A 19,923-nucleotide genomic window follows, 5' to 3' on the forward strand; every position below is an offset into this window, starting at 1 on the left:
TCAGAAAAAGAGCGAAAGACCCTGAACAAGATAGCTTGACACAATGTCTCAAGTGTGTTTGAGATGGTGAGAATGGCTCATGGTATTCACAGGATCACTCTTAGTCAGAGTCCACTTGATGGTACATAACACCAACAACAACAACAACAACTGTTGCTGGATGTCATCAAACGACAGAGTAGAGCTATCCTATAGTGTTTTATAGGCTGTATCTTTATGGGAACAGGTATATCTTTCTCTCACAGAGCTGTTGGGTAGGTCCAAACTGGCAATTTTCTGGACAGCAAACAAGTGCTTAACTATTGTACCACAAGGAATCTTTACAAAGTTAACCAGCAAAGCTGGAACACTGGACTGAGGATTCTGGTTAAGATTCACATTCCTTTTAGATTTTTTTAATATCAGCAAACTCTGTCTATAAACAAATGAGGAGATAAGGATACAAGATCACATTGAGGTAGAAAATGATGACTGAAAGAGATCTATATTTGTTCCCATTCCAAAGAAGGGAGACCCAACTGAGTGTGGAAACTACAGAACAGTATCATTGATTTCACACATAAGGAAGATTCAACTGAAGATTACCCAACAACAACTGGAATAGCACATCAGCAGAGAACTGCCAGAAGTCCAGGCTGGGTTTAGAAGGGGTCGTGGTACTAGGGATATTGTAGCTGATGTTAGATGGATCTTAGCTGAAAGCAGGGAATACCAGAGGAATGTCTATCTGTGTTTCAATGATTATGCAAAGGCGTTTGATTGTGTGGATCATAACAAACTGTGGCTGACTCTGAGAAGAATGAGAATCCCAGAACATTTAATCGTGCTCATGCGAAACCTACACTTGGATCAAGAGGCAGTAGTCAGAACAGAGCAGGGTAACACCACATGGTTCAAAACTGGGAAGGGTATATGCCAGGGATGTGTCCTATCTCCATACCTTTTCAACCTGTATGCAGAGCAGATTATCCGAGAGGCTGGGCTCTATGAGGAGAAGTGTGGCGTCAGGATTGGTAGAAGATCTATTAACAATCTGCGTTATGCAGATGACACAACCCTGCTTGCTGAAACTGAGGAGGACCTCATGCACTTGCTGCAGAGAGTCAAGGACTGCAGCCTTCAGGATGGACTGAGGCTCAATGTCAAGAAGACAAAGATTCTCACCACTGGACCAATTGGTAGCATGAGGATGGATGGCAAAGAGATTGAGATTGTTCACAGCTTCAGTTTGCTTGGCTCCACGGTCAACACTCTTGGCACCAGCAGCCAGGAAATAAAAAAACGTATAGCAATGGGAAAGTCTGTGGTTAGGGACCTCTCTAAAGTACTCAAGAGCAACAGTGTCTCTCTGGAGACTAAGGTGTACCTGATACAGGCCATGGTTTTTGCAATCACTTGTTATGCATCAGAGAGTTGGACAATGACCAAGGAGGATAAAAGGAGAATTGATGCCTTTGAGCTGTGGTGCTGGAGAAGAGTATTGAATGTACTCTGGACTGCCAAGAAAACAAAGAGATTCATCCTGGAAAGGGTTAAAGCAGGCTACTCCTTCGAGGCAAGGATTCTGTGGCTTCGTCTGACATACTTTGGACATACTGTAAGGAGAGACAGGTCCTTGGAGAGGGACATCATGCTCGGTAAGGTAGAGGGACAGCACAGGAGGGGAAGACCCTCTATGAGGTGGACTGATTCGGTGACTGGGGTAATCGGGATGGGTGTGTCAGAGGCAATGGGACTGGCACAGGATAGAGCAGGGTTTAGGGCTGTTGTACACAGGGTCACTATGAGTCACTAATGACTCGATGGCACGTAACAACAACAACATATTATCTAAGGACAAAGAAACAATCAACTCTTACAATTAGAGGTATTTCCTAAGATTAGATGGAAAAAACACATTCATTAGGCACGCATATAAATCAGAACTGTTTCATGGAAAAACCTCACAATTTACAAGATACAAACAGATTTGGTGGGAAAGAAAAGTTAGTAGTGAAAAAAGAACACCTTTTAAACAAAAGCATGTAGTGAACTAAACTAGTAAACCAAAGGACAAATAATTTCAAAACAGAAATAACACAGTGATTCTACGTCATTAATTCTAACAATCTCTTTTACACCCCCCCCCCTTGTTGTGTGCTGCAGAGTTGGATCTGATTGGCACAGGAGGAGATAGCCCCTTCTCCAGCGAAGCATCTGGTGGACTCCAACCATGTGCCTTCGGAATTGCAGCATAGCTTCTTGCTACTAGGCCACCAGAGGTCCCTGCTAATTCTAACAATCTTAAAGCTCTAATTTATTTTGAGAATAGTCAAAGATTTTCAGTGTGCAGTAAGTGGTTTAGTCTGAGCAACCAATTTTGGAACATTACTGTGGTAACATCAGTGGTTTACAACTGTAACCACAACCATATATGTCAGTCTGGTTTTTATACATGACGTTAAATAAAAGGTTGCAGAGCAACATTTTTCCTCAAAGCCAGTGATGTGACTAATGCCCAGCCATCACTGGATACAAGCAAATAATCAAATAGTAAGAAGAAGCTATCTGGCAGCTATACTCGTAACCCGGTTATCCCCCCTACCCCCTGCCTGGCAGTGAGTAAAGACTGCCTGGTAATTAGCCTGAATTGGGGGGGTGGGGAAGAGGAGAAGTCAACACATAACTAACTAATTATTTTGACAAATTCAATATCACTTTAGCATCCCCAAAAAGCAAAAGTTTGATCAAAAGGAGCCCAACTTTAAAAACAAAAAGACCAATACAGACAGATTCTACTAATTTTCTAGTTGTGATCACCTGTAGTATTTGATCATTATACAAACAGCCTTGACAACCACCACCACCACCACGACAGAGAAAAAGTACTGGTAGAAAGTCAATTTAAAATACTCAGACAGGCAGGCAGACACAGAGAAATGGAAGGCAACAAATATGGTAGAAAAAGCATGGACGTTTTTGGTTTTAGATGGAGAGCTATTTGCCCAGGAAGCAAGGATATGCAAAACTATTCCTTACAGCAGATTAGAGAGTAAATACAAGTAAGCCCAGGCTTACTTGTGCTTACTGGATACACAATCATTCTCAGGACTGACAGTTTGAAAAGAAGTTTTGATTCTCCAGGAAGGTGCTCCAGGGTTGGAAGAAAGCTAGATGCCAGCTCTATATCAAAGTAGAGACTCTGATGGGGTAGAAGAATGTGAAACTGTCTCCATGGACTATTAAGTAAGCACAAGTAAGTGTGTTCCCTTGTTCACTGTGTGCGATGGAGCAATTTACTTAACTCTTCTAAGCTTCAGTCTTCTGAATGCACACAAGACTGTGAGACTAGAATTACCTCTATGGTTCCTCTTAGCTCCAAAATGTTAAGATTTTATGAGGCAGAGAAAGCATTATCTATAAGGTAGTGAATTTTAAGTTTCCCCTACTTTAAGAGTTTCAAGGCTGATAAAGGCGGGGATCATAGACATAGATTGGTGCAGAGATTGTCAAACTCTCTGCTGCATAAGAATCACACAGGGTTTCGCAAAAAAAAAAAAAAAAAAAAAGACTGCTGAAGGGCTCCCCCTTCAAGAATTGTTTTTGTGTGCTGGAGGTCTCTCATGGGAATCCTAGCATTTGCCTTCTATGCTTCTATTGCTCCTCTATGCTGGTGAAGCTGCTGGTCTGGAGACCACACTTGGAGAACCACCAACCCACAGAATAAGTGATAAAGGGGAAACAAACATGCTTATACCCAAACTCACTGCCTCTAAGTCAATTTTGACTGCCAGTGACCCTCCGACCCTCCAGGGCACAGTGGAACTTCCCCACAGGTTTCCAAGGCTGCAACTATTACAGAAACGGATGTTACATCTCTTTCCCTCAAGGTGGCTGGTAGGCTCAAACAGCTGATCTTCTGGTTAGCAGCCAAATGCTTAACCACTGAATCATCCAATCTCCTAACATGGTTATACTGGGGTGGAGGAACAGATTGGTCAGGTATCTTTTGGGGGCTGGGGGGAGAACAATTACCTGACTAGGCACTGTAAGGTGATCAGTATAAGGTGAATTAAACGGCTCTCTCGGTTTTTGAAAGCTTTGTTTACTAAAGTTTAATGGTGAAATAGGATGACTTTATACAATGATGTATAGTATATTTGACAAATTCTTTAAATCTATTTTAAATATTGGTACTAAATCAGGATTATGAATTAGGGATTTTATTTATGGATCCTGAAAATTACAAGTTAGTTATCATTTAACTTTTTTCTTAATTTAAAAGGAAAATTCATGGTAATACTTGAAAAAACTATACATCCTAACAAATGTTTCGTAAGTGAAACTTTTCAAATAATTTTAAACCCCTAAATCTAATTTTGTTCTGATTGTTTTAAAAACCTCTATCTTTGGAAAGAAACCATAACTATAACAGAAGCTTTCCTTCATTATTCAGGGTAATCATGACACACAGAAAATGGTGTCAATTCTGTAATGGGTAACACCCCAGGACACACTGACTGTGAAGCCGTTAACCCTGACACTGAGTGAGCCCAGAATTCTGCAGACATGCCAGCTCTACTGTGCTGTTTATCCAGCCCCTCTCTAGTTACTATTTTTCAGTGTACTTACTTTTAAGTTGGATGTTGAATTGGCATACTTTTCCTATTTGGATGTAATAGTGACTTAGGAGCTTTAAGTTACTTTTGAGATGTCTTTCAGGTTGCTCTGTGGCTGGTGGAACTGTTGCTGGAAGCAGCAGATGGGATATCACTGTATTCTGTTTACATATTTATCTATTGAATGTAGTACTCTATCAGAGGCACAGAAGCTTTCAGGGCACTGTTAGTAGAGTGAAGTGCTAGTGAAGAAACTATTGCTTTGCTCACTTACAGGGGAATGTAACTTAGGTTCTGATTCCTGCCCACACTCTTAAGATCTTATCAAGCCTGGAACACTATGGGAACACTCTGAGTATCTCACTGTCTTATGTATAATGTGTTTGAAGTAGAAAACTTTATATAAAGTAACAAAATTCAAGTCAGCTACAAGGTAAAGAAGGTAAAAATAAACCTCATGATAAAAAGGAGCAAATCTGCTATAAATTGATAACAAGGGAATGCCTAATGTTGGTATATTAATATTATTGCTCAAATTTATATAAAGATTACATTTACTGACCTGGGGAATGCTGGGAAGTTGCAAGTGAGGTCATGGAATTAGAAAGGTTAAGGTTAGCAGTAATACTAAGCTGGCTCTGCACTGCAGGAGGATAAGGAGATGTGGGTGTCAGGAGGGACTCCTCACTGGTTTCTTCATCAATTCCAGGCAAATACGTGTCAATCAAGGCATCAAGAAACTTAACAATAAGCTCAGCATAGTCTGGGATTTGTGTTTGCTGTAATGGAAAATAGGAAATTATTTTAGCTCAACCCTTCTTTTTTGTAAATCCCCTTTGAAGAAAAAAGAATTAATTCCATTTTGGTTTGGGGCTTAATTTACTATTTATTTTTCTTCCTTTGATGACTAAAAAAAAGGAGAGTGGGATAACATTTATAGACTATCATGGGACTTAGAACTGTGACAATCATTCAGCTCACATTTAAAGCTTCCAGATGAACCTGCAATTACTGAAAGCCATGCACAGACAAAGACAGAACTGAATCTTGAGACAATACAATCATCAGGAATGATGTCTAGCCAATTTTCCAAAACAGAGCAAATTAGCAGAGCATCATCAGTCTAGCTGCCACTTAGAGATTCGCTAACTAGACATCCTGAAGGGGCAGAGAGCTACTGACTAAGGAAACTCCCACATGATCTACCGCTTTTGTGATTCCAGGCCTACTTTTGTAGTAACAACTTTTGCATGTCAATAGATAATCAGTAATTTGTATACTGTATTAAATTACAAACTACAAAATACTTATTAGGTTTTGATCATTTCTACTGCCTTAGTAGCCACTGTAACTTGAGCACTGCACTAGGATCTGGGGATGGTAAGGGGGATTGCAGAGGGGAGAAACACAAGTCCTGACTTCAAGGAACCTCAATCAACTTGGACATAGATGATACGCAAAGAAAATAATTATGTACATATTTACATAGCACTATAGCAACCAATGTCAAACAAAGAACAAATGGGATAGGAGCAAACGAGGATATATCCAGGGATGAACAGATCTACTCCAACAGGCTGGAAGAAAAACATTTTCAGGCAGTAGATTTTAACTACAGGTAATGCTCCTTTTTTCTCACAAGATATGTTAAGTGTGTGCACTGACATATAAAAAATGGAGACTGGGATAGAGAAACTTTAGAGCCTTGAAAAGTCAAGTCTAAATGAATTTATTTATGTAAAAACTATTATATATTTTAAAGAAATTAAAGATGCTACCTCTTTGAAAGCACCTTGTAGTGGAAAATGTCAGATAAAATAACAGGTTTATTACGAGTCATTCTTGTTTCAACATACTGTGTGTTCTCTTAAAATAGTTATACATAAGTGGATAAAAACTAGCCAGTAACAACTGAGCAAAGCACATTTACTTACCTTAGAAAAGGGTCCTGCAAACCGCCACAAGCCATTAAAACCAAAACCTGCAACAAATTAAATGTTACTATTTTAACAATCATGACGTCTTTTACAGAAATGAAACTGTCTAGCTTATCTATGCACACAATGGAAATATGTTCTTAAAATAAGCTCAAACTAAGTGAAAATGCACTTAAAAATATACTCCGAATAAAGCTACAGTTGAAAAACTGTCAACTCCTTCTTATTAAATGTGCCATTTAAAGATTCATGTGAAGAGAGAGGCTAAGAACAAACCCACTCCTACACAACTCTGTAGTTTTGTGCAGTCTACAATAAGGCACATGTTAGCAAGGTCACCAACGTCCTTCTCCCAGGACATTTATTTACTTTGCAGGTAAGATGTCTGGTACTGTGGCGGGGATTCTTCATGGTACACCACACTCTGCACTATTCCGTGGATTGGATTTAAAAGATTTGGATCTTGGCACAATGACAACAGGGTATTGATCTTAGAATCCAACAAATTGTGTCTAAAAGAGAAAAGTCAACACAGAAACATTTTAGAAGAAACGTCAACAAAAATATACACTGGAAAGTATATAATAATATTCCCCAGATTAATGTGACCAAAAAAAAGAAGGGAGTTGAGTGCTTTTTTACTTTCTGGTGATTTTTCTATATATTCTAAATTTTCTATAATGAACATGTGTGCATAAATACGTACTAGCTTTTGTTTCCTTTTTGGTCATTAGAAGATAAAAAAGAACTAGTAATGACACATAATAAAATTAAATGATATGGTTTAACACAACATTGGCTTTTGTCTGTTATTTAGCAGGTTTCAGTATAATTTGTCTCCCTTGGTGACTTTGGAATGAAAAAAATCAACCAACAAATAATAAAAAAAAATAATCACAAAACTCTCCAACTCACTGACATCGAGATGGTGTCCTTATAACGACCCTCCAGAGGGTTTCCAAAACTTTAAATTAGAGCAGGAGGAGACTGCCAGTCTTTCTCCCACAGAGCTGCTGGTGGAGCCAAACTTGTGGATTTGGATTAACAATACAATTCACTACAGACTACACCTCCCTAAATATACATGGCGAGGTAAAGCAAATTTAATACTGGTGCTTAATAAACACTTTAGCAGATTAAAAAAGGAAAGAAAAATGAGTTTGGAATGAGTGAAATGCAATTAAAATTTAAGAAAAAAAATTTTATGTACAATCCTGTTAAAGGCCTTTAATAAAAAAACAACTGACAGCTAACTATATAATATTTTGAAATTTTTAAAATGAGATTAACAAAATAAAAAAAGGAAATAATGGTGCCTCACTGAACACCTAAATGAGAAATGGAACTTCCCAAGTATCTTTGGGTTATTTAGATTTGAACATTATTTTGAGGTTAGTACGACTTTAGCCAGTAAGAGATAATAAAATTCAACTCCCAGACAGGAAATGAATTTTATTTTCATTTAACTGTAATAGATCCTTGCAAAAAGTCCTACTGAAAAGGAACCAAACAAGTATGCTGCTATAAATGATTTATTCCTAATGAACAATGTTTATCGCAAAGAACCACTTAAGGAAATGAATAAGACTTTAAAAAGTGTTTTTCCTCCTTATTCACAGACAGAGTCATTTTCCAAAACCAAAAACTCAATTGCCATCAAGTAATTTCTGACCTACTGACTCTCCCTTGGGTTTCCGAGGCTATAAACTTCAAGGAGAGGAAATAACTCAACTTGCTCCTGTAGAATCATTGATGGATTTGAATCACTGGAGGTGTATGGTCCTCTGCTTAGCACCGCTACTATTTCCATGTTAAAACCATTATCACATTCTCTCATTATTTTCTCTTTACAACCAGTGAAGGGTGAAGTTGCTAGTTGCCATTGAGTCCACTATAACTCATAGAAACTCTATGCACAACAGATCAAATTCCTGACCCATCCTCAAAATCTTGCAGGCTCTAGGCCATTGTTGTAATCACTGTGTCAATCCACCTCACTGAGGGTCTTCCTCTTTTATTGACCGGCCACCTTTCCTAGCATGATGTCTTTTTTCCAAGGACTGGCCCCTTTTGACAACATATCTAAAGTATGTGAGACAAGTTTTACCCTCTTTGCCTCTAAGGAACACTCTTGTTACACTTTCTCCAAGTCAGACTTACTTGGTATTTTGGCAGTCCATGGTATACTGAACACTCTAATATATGCTACGAACACTGTTGCTGTTGAGTACCATCGAGTCAAAACCAACCCAGAGCTGACCCTCTGGTGGGTTTCCAGAGGCTATTAATCACACAGGAGGAGACTGCTCATCCTTCTCCTGCCAGAACAACTGGTGGATTTGAACCATGTACCTTCAGGATTGCACTGCAGTTTCCATTAGCTCAGCAGAGCTTCTTCCTTACTATGAACATCACTGAATGTTATTCTTCCTAAGCTTTAACAAGAGCAAAACCAAAACAAAATTTATCATGTCCTTGGGTCAATTCTGACTCACCAAAAAAGACAGTGGGCTCTAGAGGCTGTGATTCTTTTATAGGAGAGACTGCTTCAACATTTTCCCATAGAGTAGCAAGTGGATTTGAACTGTTGACTTTTCAGTTAGAAGCATAACATGAAATACACTGTTAATACCACAGTTCTGAGACAGGTTAAAAAAAAAAGGCCTAGAGGTTCAGGATCATTAATTGTGGAGGAGTACTAAGTCAACAATTACAAGAAAATGCTCCATATCTTATTTTGGTGAGTAGTGACCTGGAGTTCTAAATGCTTTTGAATGTGCAACTAAAGGTCTTTACCTATTGGAGCATGTAAGAGGCAAGAAAAGTAACACTGCATAGAAAAAAAAAATCAGAACACTGGATTACAAGGACCTCAAGCATACAGAAGTCTGCGACTAAAAGAACTGGAGGACACTCAGCTACTACTAATACCTTTGAACGGAATCACAGAAATTGCTAGATAGAATGTGAGAAAAAATGTAGAAAAAACCTCAAAACCATAAAAAGGCTAGGCATATGCACACCCATGTTTATTGTAGCTTTGTTCACAATAGCAAAGAGATGAAAACAACCCAAGTGTCTATCAACAAATGAATGAACAGAGAAGCTGTCATATATTCACTCAATGGAATACCATGATTCATTGAAAAACAAGGAACTAATGAAATATTATACAAAATGGGTGATCCTGGAGGACATTATGCTGAATGAAATATCTCAGTCACAAAAGGACACATATTGTATAGTGCCACTGTTGTAAAACGGGACTGACACTGGGGTTGAGAGGAGACTGAGAAAGAAGGAATAAATAATGTATACTGCATTGAAACAGATGAGGGAGAGAACTGCTTAAAAGGGATATATGATTAGGTATTATTGTCATGACACGTGTCCAGAATTGAAGGCTGCATAGTAAAGTGGGCTTCGGGGGAGGGATTGTATAACAGTTTAAGAAATTTTCTTTTACTTTTCAAAGAGAAGAGCGAGATAGGGGGAAGGGGTGAGTAGGGAGAAAAGTGCAACAATGAATGAATGGAAATCCAAAGTCTCTGTAAACTTTAATTAATTTAAAAAAAAAAGAAAGAAAGAAAAGAAAAGGTTAAAAAAACAAACAAAAAGGTTAGGCTTACTGGTCAGACAGCCTTGAGGAACCCCTTATAATATAGTTCTTAACCAACCCTCTGGCCAGGAACTAAACTCAACCTTGTGGTTCCATTTTCAGGCAAACAACAGATAAGATCCCTAAGCTGAACAGCAGCACTAGGGAGGTATGCACTCCTTAGAATAATCAACCATTCAGGATCAATAATAGGGCTGCTGGGAAGGCAGAAAGGGTTAGGAAAGAAGAAAGAATGGAAACAGGAAACACTGAAAGTGAGTGTGAGGAAAGAAGTTACATTGTAGGGTGTATAATCAGTAACATGAAAAAAAATGAGTATGAACCGCTGAATGAAAAGCTGATTTGTTTTGTAAATATTTACTCAATTTATAATAAAAAGTTAGGAGGGAAAACCAGGTACAAATCAAAAGCAAAAGCAGATACTTACACAACAGGAAAAACTTTGGGGAAAACAACACTGGCTTCTGCTAAATATTCATAAAGAATTCGCTGGTCAAACTCATCTGTAGTATATTTTACCAGTGTAGCCTGTCAAGATGCAAGAAAAGTAAAGAAACAACATTTTACTTTGTGGTTGGATTATTTGTTGGTGAGCAGCAGACAGCTTTCATGCTTTTATATTTAACATTTCTTAAAAGTAAGTAAGAATGTAAATTAATAAGAAACAACAAACCTAAAAGAAAAAAGAAAAAACCTTACTAGTACAGTAAGAAGAAGGGCTTGGATTTTCGGATCAGTAAGTACTTCTTCATCCAAGAGAACATTTGATTCAGATACTGAAACTTTACGTAAATGTGGGTGCTGCTGTGATGAGGAAATCCTTTGAGTTTCTGGAATATGATAAGTTACATGTTCAGTTGCACTAATTAAATATGCATATTTGGTATAATTTCAAACTTATCATAGCTTGATGTTGTTGTCTGATATTGTCAAGTATGACTCACAGTGATCCTATAAACTAGAAACAACAGGTCTGAGCCCTGTCCTATCCTGTGCCATCCTCATCATCTCTGACATACTTGAGCTCACAGCTGCAGTCACTTGTTAATCCATTTTGTTGAGGGGCTTCTCCTTGTTGAACCCTCCACCTTACTAAGCATAATGTTCCTTTCTAAGAAACAGCCTCTCCTAACAACATGCCCAAGACATGTAAAATGGAGCTGACTTTCTCTAAGATACATCTGTATGTGCCTCTCAAAGTCAATGGCTTTTTAGTAGACTCTTGCAAACATCAATATAAACGCCAGATAGTCACCATTCACTGGTATAAAGGTCTTAGCTGTTTGCTTATATGGCTATTTAATGTTTATTTATGATTACCTGACACACACTTTAAGATAATGGTCATTTTAAGGACTGTATAGCTTACCTTTCAGAAAAGAACAAATGTTTCTCTATTTTACCCTAAAGACTCTAAGGAATGGTTGGTAAGTAAACAGGAATTTTATCTAACGTGCCACCTCACTGTCAATGGTCTAGCTCAACAGTTTGGGAGAAAGACAAAGCAATCTCTGCTGTGTGATCTGCAGGCTCAGAACGCTGTTGGAGGATCGATCAGCTATGAGTGAGTTCTGAATCAACAACAAAGAGTTAAGTTGAGCTACTTCAATAATTAACTTTGTTTCTCACCCATTTCATAATCTGTTTCTGCAACTCTCCTCATTTTGGGGGGTGTTGTGATCCCTGATTCCATTTCTTGCCTTTTAGGAGCCTTTGTATCTGATATCAAATGATCGAAGCTTTTCCTTGTTCCTATAAACATAAGTGACAGAATTTAGGAGTTAATTAACTAATCTATGAACAGATATATTTGAAGAGAAACTGTCTGGACATAAACTGTTTAGGTTCTCACTCTAGAAGCCAAAGACAGGTAGAAATGGTCTTGGAGCAGTTTCTCTCCTTTCTTCTCCACCTTCTCACAGTGTTTTGGCCACATACCTTTATATTCTAAAACAGATGTCCTTTACTGTTCCTATTAAACTGAGATTATCTTCTCCAATCTGGAGTATAAGCAAAACTCCACAACAAGCACAATTATTGATAACAAAGATATGCACTGCCCATGCACTGCTATGTGCTGCTCAGCAGCAAACGATCAACTATGCCAGAAAAGAATTTTCAATTAAAAAAAATTCTGCTGGTGCCATTGTATAGGATGGATTTCCAAATATAAGTAAAATAAAAATTTTACTTCACTTCTTCAAGCTCTGAGAAAAGATTTGTGTGGCTTTAGGTAGTAAAGAATAGACAGAGACACTTCAAATACGGCAAGAGAGTTACAATACTTTTTAAACATTTCCTCTTATTTAAACTAAAAATATTAAAACAATGTGATTTGGAATTAATATATCACCATTCTTTATATTAGAAAGTGGTAACTTCTTATTGCTTAAAGATAAACTGTTAACACTGTAGTGCTTTTAAAAAGCCAAAATTAAAGTCAACAATGGAATGTAATAATTTTGAGATGTAGAATATTATAATGCTGAGTATTAATAATAACATTAAGTAGTCACATGCATCAAGCCTAAATAATTAAACAGCCCAAACTCTTCACACAAACAGAAATAGATGAAGTCATAAAGAGTTACATGACTGGCTTAAGGTCATTAATGGTAGAAATAGAGTTATTGATTAAAAATTTAGGTTTTGCAACAACCAATAACTGCTTTTTACACTGTGTAGGTGAGATTATGGCAGCAATTTCAATATTTAATTTTCCTCTTCTCCTCACTCTTCCTTTTTATTTAACGTTATACTCTGTGTGATCTCTTTCTATTCCAATAGTTTCAACTACCTGTGAACTTCTGAACTTGGAATGTGTACATCTCTGTAGCTCTTTTCTTGAACTCTAGATATATATTTCCATTTATCCTCTGGATGTAGACTCCTAGATACCCTGAAGGCATGTGAAAGACATTATCAACTGGCTTCAATTTATCTTATACTGCTAACTTACTCATGTCAACTTCTATGAATGGAATCACTATCCGGTCAGTTTCTGAAGCCAGAGTTCTGACACTCTTTCAGAGCTTCCTTTCTTCTCTGCCTCCCTGCCCCAGTACGTCAGGAAATAAGTCCTGGGTGTTCTAGCCCAAACTTGATTTTTGTTCCTTATCCTCCCCATTGTTCTTGCTTTCTGATCTGCAAGTCTACTTTAAAAAAAAAAAATTAATGCTGGTGAGGTGGGGTAGACTCGTGCATCAATCTCTTAACTGGTTCCCTTGCCCAAAACTACTTCCTATTTCCTCAAAGTGCTGCTACTGGAAAAACTCTTCTAAAATTGAGATTTTGTGGTCAGGGTCGGGGGGGGATTGTGTACCAATGAAGAAGTTTATTTTTTGCCTTTCAAATAGAGGAGCGAACTGGGGAGGGGGGGTAAAGAAAAAAGTGCAACAATGAATGAATGAAAATCCAAAAGCTCTGTAAATGTTCATTAACATGAATTAAAAAAAATACCCAAAAAACCCCCACAAAAACCCCTCGACCTCCAGATCACTGCTGGATAAGGCTACATCCCTTAACATGGTACAGGGTCCTTTACACTCTAGTCTTTTATAACCTAGTTCCAATCCTCTTGGAGCCCCATTTTCTACCTCATTGCCAACTGATTCAGTTACACTTAGAATCCTAACAATATGTGCCAATTGCTTTCCCTGACTTTTCTTTGGGCTAATCCTTCATTCTTGATGTCTTTCCTTTTCTTGTACCTTCTTTGTGAGCCAACTGTTAACTCTTCAAGACCCAGTGCAAATGTTACCCTCTGCTTGAAGCTTTCCCTGACTTCTCCAGACCCTCAGCTGCCCCTCTCTGAGCACGATTATCCCTACCACTTCTGCAGCACCTCAGGACGCTCTTGCAACCGGCTGATCATCACAAATCTTGTCTTCACCACTCAGCTATAAGGTCTTCCAGGGAAGAGAGCCTACTGGTTTTTATACAGAATATGGGTTGAATGAATTTAAAACTAGATTTTCTGGAGTTGCTTTTTTTATTTATAACTTGCATGGCATGAAAATCCAAACACAAAGTAACCAGGAAACACCTAGAAGCATTATGGTAAAAGTATTGATGGAAAAAACCTTAAACAAAAGGAAACAGACCTATGTGACTAGCAACAGTGATAAACACTTGTAGTTTCTATTTCTTTCATAGTTTACTGGCAAGTTAATTTATTTTACTGCTCAGTTATAGACTCTTCACAGATTTCCTTATGAAAACAAATATTTTCTTAATCCTACAGAATGCCCGCAAAGGTAACTGAGATGCCCTAAACCTCAGTGTTGGTGACTGAAATACTAATCTCAGTCCTAGTAACAATTAAAATGTTAGTGAAAAGAGCACAAGAAGACCTTTACACTTCCTCTGTGGTAAGGCGGGATCCTGCACCAGTCTACTTTCAATTACTAAAAAATGGAAAGGGTTCCAAAGCATCTTAGGAATACTTCTCACTGACAAATGTCATGTAGATGAGCAAGCTTAACTTTAAAGATTCATGTTTTCTCATAGTAATCTAAAAATATTTATCTCAGCATTTACAAAGAAGACAAATAATGTTTTAAAGACTGATATTATATTGCTGAATTCTGTTTTCAGATGACAACTTTAGACAGTAACATATGGTTCAAGACCTTAACACATGTAAAGAGCAAGGCTCTTCTTTCCTGTCAACATCTAAAGTCCTTCCTGTTCCTTCTTCCCTGCTGCTTGGACAATGAAGAACAAAACCTGGGCAACCACAGTGTTTAGTTTAGGATTCTGGTCAAGAGGGTTTTCCTAGTCTCATCCCTCTATCTTAACTGACCTATCAAACTAACTCTTACAATTGGCATAAAAAGGTTTGCGAAATCCAAACAGAAAAAAGTGATAATACTAAGCTGTTTCAAATAATCTTCCAAGAGTGCAATAAAGGATCTGTTTTTCCAATTAAAAAGAAAATCTGCATTACTGAAGATAAACTAACCAAGCAACTTCTTAGTGTTGGCCTGTGAAGGCTGCCCCATATCCAAACTCATGGACTTCCTTGCTCGGGGACTGGTCTGGCCCACCGATGGATAGGTGGCTGCAAGGTATCCTTCAGAACCTTTGGGAGAAGACCATGGCTGATTCTCCTTTAGTGTTCTAAGAGATTTAAACAATCAAGAAGAATTAATTAACATGAGGACAAATACTTAATCACTGTTCACCCCGTGTAAGCAGTCCCATTTCCCAGTTGTTAACAATCGAATTTAAAACAGTATTTTAAGGGGCTTTAAAGTACAATGTTCATGCAACAATGAATAAATATTAACAAACAAAAACAAAACAAAACAAAACAAAACAAAAAACCCCAACAAAGTGAACTAGGGGAGGGGAGAAGGGAGGAAAACCTAAAACAATGAAGGAATGAAAAATCCAAATTTTCTGTAAACTTTTGTTAAAATCACATTTTATTTATTTATTTTTTTTAAAAGTACAAATGTTCTGTGAATCCCTAGGAAGAAGTGTCAATATTCTTGCCACGGTATCCTTTACATAGTAGGCACTTACTGTATCCTGAACAGATTGTTTAACAGTAATTTTTTTTAATCTGGGCAAGGAAATGAACCTCAATTTACCCTTTGCAGGATGAACATAGGCAAGCTCATTTTCTTCTTTCCACAGTAAGAAAGAATGTATGTTTCCTTAAGAAAAAATCATGATAATGACTGAATAAACCAAGCCCACTGCTGTCCAGCCAGCCTACAGGACAGGGTAAAACTGCACCCTAGGGTCTCCAAAGCTGTAATCTTTACGGAAGCAGACTACTCCTGCTTTCTCCTGGGGAGTGCCTGTTGGATCAGCAGCTGCCTGCCTTTAGGTTAGCAGCTGAGGGTGTAACCACTTTACCACGGGGACTCCTGAATGAAGAGTAAGACCATTAAAACATACCTAAAAACACTGTTAAAATCTCAGTGCATACTACTGAGGGCTTTTCATAAAAAAAGTGAGATGTGGATAAATTGAATGATTCAAATAGTAGGCTGTTTTTCTATGATCAACACTGACTTAAACCTTAGATTTCACCGAATACATTATAAAAACCCTCAAATAATACCACTATCACGAAGTTTTCCACATTATAATGAAAAACATACTATCTAAAATCCACTATACACCAGTGGATAGAATTTGATGAAATAAAAAAGCTGAAATCTACACCACAGAAAATATACTAAAATTATAGTGTGCTATGAGTAAACACAACAAATGTTTATAAAATACATGAGTTTACAAGTTACTATAGTTTAATTTTCTAACATTAAGTATGCTGCTTATATTTCTATCATATAATGCTGCTTATATTTCACGTTAGTTGCATCTCAAGTCCCTTCCTATAATCCTATATTTTTAAGATCACCTCTTCTATTCAATTAGTTTGTATTAAGAGGGAAAAACTACAAATATTAGTCTAACTACATTGTAAGAATAATAATTTTTGCTATTACTAACTACCATAAAGTACTACAAATGTAGGAGTTATGATTTACACCTTATTCTTAGATTATCTCTAGAGACTCCTTTATATTATCTTTTAGATTTCTGTTTCCTCTATTCATATGGAAAACTGAAAGAGGATAATGATATAATTATAGGAGAACTTACCTATAGCCAGGGTCTCCATGATGAATGGGGTATGTATCCATAGGAACATTCTCCATTGAAATGTCATTAAGAAGTAATGACTTTCTATGCTTAAGGCTGCAGCGACTTCGAACCTCCTCAGATACTGTGAGTAAAGCTGAGAGAGAGGGAGAAAAACTTAACAAATCAAAAGAATGACTTATAATGGGATATATAACTTACCACCTCTGATGGTGGATAATAGCTATCAAACATAGTGAAAAGCCTTACAGGAGATGAATTTTAAAGATACAGAACACACAGTGACCTGCAAATCCTAAAGGGTATAGTGTACTTTGAAAAACAATATAAATGTGAAATACATAAAGAGATTTAATAAAATACACTTGTGAAGCACATCAGTAGATATTTGACCTCAGCAAACAAAAGTAGGCAAGGAAGGTACAAAGTTCGTGTTTTAGCTGAAGAGAAAAAAAATGTTGTACACTGTTAAATGATTTACCCAAGGTCAAATAATTCATACCAAAAAAAGTTCCCCTGAAATTAAGTCAGCTAAACTGGGAATCAGCACTTTCCATTAAATGACTTTTAAAGAAATGTATTATACATAAGGGCTCAGTGCTGCTGAGTTGAGAAACACAAATTAGGTAACAGCAAATAGAAAAGGTTAATGGAATGATGGGGGGATGGACAGACATTCCAGGTAGAACAAACAACATAAGGAATGAATATATTAAAGAGGCAAAAAGGATGACAAGCTGATTAGCCTAAAATAACCCATCCATTTGGAGAATAAAAAACAAAGCTTAAAAACTTAAGAGAATGAAGACTGTATCAGGAAGGCTGCTTAAGGCCCAAGATCAGAAGATGTGCATTCTTATTTTATGACAGAAAACAAATTAACACTATTTTCTTTAAGAATGACAAGGGGAAATATTTCAGGTTTCTGTGAAAGTTATTTTAGAAGGACAAATGTTTTGGCAAAAAATTTCACCACCATCACAGGCCTGAGCTGTGAGCTCTTTACCCTCCCAAACAATCAGCTGAAAGCCACAGGCATTTCAATCTTTTTGATGAGGCTTAGATTTCAGTGAGGTGAGACTGACTCTGTTTGGTTTTTACCTGCCAAGTAAGCCACACTCTGAGTATTCACTTCAAACTTGTCACAATTTCTGTGCTTGTTAACCAGAGTTAGGAGTGTATGCAAAATCCTGACTGTTCTTGCAACAATAGCAGGTGAAGGATGTCTGTACCCTAGACAAATAAAAACAAACAAGAAATGAATTCATTATTTCAACAAATATTTATTGTGCTTTTATTCTGTGACTAGTGACTTTGCAAAGTGCTAAAGGGTCATCCAAGAATAGACATTCAAAAAGGTAAAAACATACAAATATGAACACTTACTAAAGTAAATGATTAAGTGTCAAAGTTGTATAGGACAGAATAGTGCTCTCAGGAATAAGGAAGTTAGGAAAAAGAATGGTGTTTCCAATCTTTGCTCCTTAAGCCATGACAGGCATTTAAAAAAAATGTATACACAATAGAGGTTACATTAAGATTTCTTTTGCTTAAATTCCTTTTATTTTTTAATTGAAATTTTAATGAAAGTTTATAGAGAACATGGATCTCCATTCATTCATTGTTGCACATTGTCCTCCCTGCCCACCTGTCCTCCCAAGTTCACTTTTCTCTTTGGGGAAAAAAAAAGTCTTTCACTGTTATAACCCCCTGCCCCACTCCCTGCCCCGTCTACTTTACTATGCAGTTCTTATTCTGGACAGCTGCCATGCAAATAATATCTAATCATATATTCCGTTTAAGTAGTTCTCTCCCTCATCTGTTTCAATACAGTGGACATTATTTAACCCCTCTTTTCTCAGTATCTCCCCAAACCCGATGTCAGTCCTGTATAACAGGGGCATTATGCAGTATATATCTTTTTGTGACTGATGTATTTCACTCAGCATAATGTCCTCCATGATCACCCATTTTGTATAATATTTCATGAGTTCCTTGTTTTTCAATGCTGTATAGTATTCCACTGTGTGAATATACCAGAGCTTCTCTATCCATTTGTTTGTTGACGGGCACTTGGGTTGTTTTCATCTCTTTGCTATTGTAAACAACGCTGCAATAAACTTAGATGTGCTTGGGTGGCAGTTCTAGTAACTGCTGGGTCAAATGGTATTTCTATTTCCAATTTTTGACAAAGCGCCCTATCGCTTTCCAGAGTGGTCACATGCACCCTTTTATACTCCCACCAACAATGGATAAGGGTCCCAGTTTCTCCAGAGCTTTGCCAGCATTTGTTGTTGCTACTTTGTTGAATTTTGCCATTCTTACTGGGGTGAGATGATACCTCATAGTTGTTTTGCTTAAATTCCTTTTGATCAAAGAAAAAAAACCCCTCATAATGTAGGAAATACAAGCTGTAAGAGCTTAAAGAATAGGGTTGATGAGAGGGTAAGTCTACCCTTTAGCAAGTTTTTAATCATTAATACTACCAATTTAAAACATGGGATTTGAACAATAAAAATATTTCTAATTTAGTTTCAAGATTAAGACTGTCAGTTTTTTTGTAGAAATAAAAAAAATATATGTCTTTATGAAGTAGAAAACTCAAATGTATACATTCATAGTCATGGATGTATAACTACACACACCAGATTAAAAAAAAAAGTGGGGGAAACTCCATGATTCCTCAAGCCTAAAAATTGTTTAAATTGATATAAAATGACATACTCAGACAGGGTAATGATGGGCTAGGTCCAATGGTGATTAATTCTATAAACCATAATGCATGGGAATGATTGTATGAAACACAAAATGAATGAAGTAGAGTATGAAACATAATGTATATGAACTTTCTAAGCAAACTAATATAAAATGAAACAACAAACAAACAAACAAATGAACGGTACAGTCAAGATCTAGCTTGAATCTCTTTTATGGCCAAATCTAGTGCTACTTAAGACTGTAGTTAATGTCAACTCCTTATCCAAGTCTTTAATCACTTTTAGTTCCTGAACTAGTACTATAAACTATCGTTGTTAAATCTTTTAGACTCCATATATTTTAACTTTGAATTTTTGTTTAAATTATGTGGTTTTAGTATAGGAAGGCATTTTAAATGGAATGAAAACAAGTTTTTTTAAAGTGATAT

General features: G+C 37.1%; 1 protein-coding gene across 1 annotated transcript in view; it reads right to left on the bottom strand.

The window, feature by feature from the left end:
• The window catches only part of NF1 (neurofibromin 1), a 330,500-nt gene that overhangs the window by 10,903 nt on the left and 299,674 nt on the right, over positions 1-19,923 (bottom strand). The window contains exons 47-55 of the mRNA XM_006891069.1: positions 17,880-18,011; positions 16,779-16,914; positions 15,118-15,275; positions 11,784-11,906; positions 10,854-10,984; positions 10,582-10,682; positions 6,905-7,047; positions 6,533-6,579; positions 5,161-5,377 (exon numbers count right to left, since the gene is read on the bottom strand). Of these exons, the coding sequence (XP_006891131.1) occupies positions 5,161-5,377; positions 6,533-6,579; positions 6,905-7,047; positions 10,582-10,682; positions 10,854-10,984; positions 11,784-11,906; positions 15,118-15,275; positions 16,779-16,914; positions 17,880-18,011 (1,188 nt within the window). The remainder of the gene's footprint in view (positions 1-5,160; positions 5,378-6,532; positions 6,580-6,904; positions 7,048-10,581; positions 10,683-10,853; positions 10,985-11,783; positions 11,907-15,117; positions 15,276-16,778; positions 16,915-17,879; positions 18,012-19,923) is intronic.

Source organism: Elephantulus edwardii, unplaced genomic scaffold (genome assembly GCF_000299155.1).
Source record: "Elephantulus edwardii isolate Elephantulus edwardi_28Jun2011 unplaced genomic scaffold, EleEdw1.0 scaffold00094, whole genome shotgun sequence".
In the NCBI taxonomy this organism is placed as follows: Eukaryota; Metazoa; Chordata; class Mammalia; order Macroscelidea; family Macroscelididae; genus Elephantulus; species Elephantulus edwardii.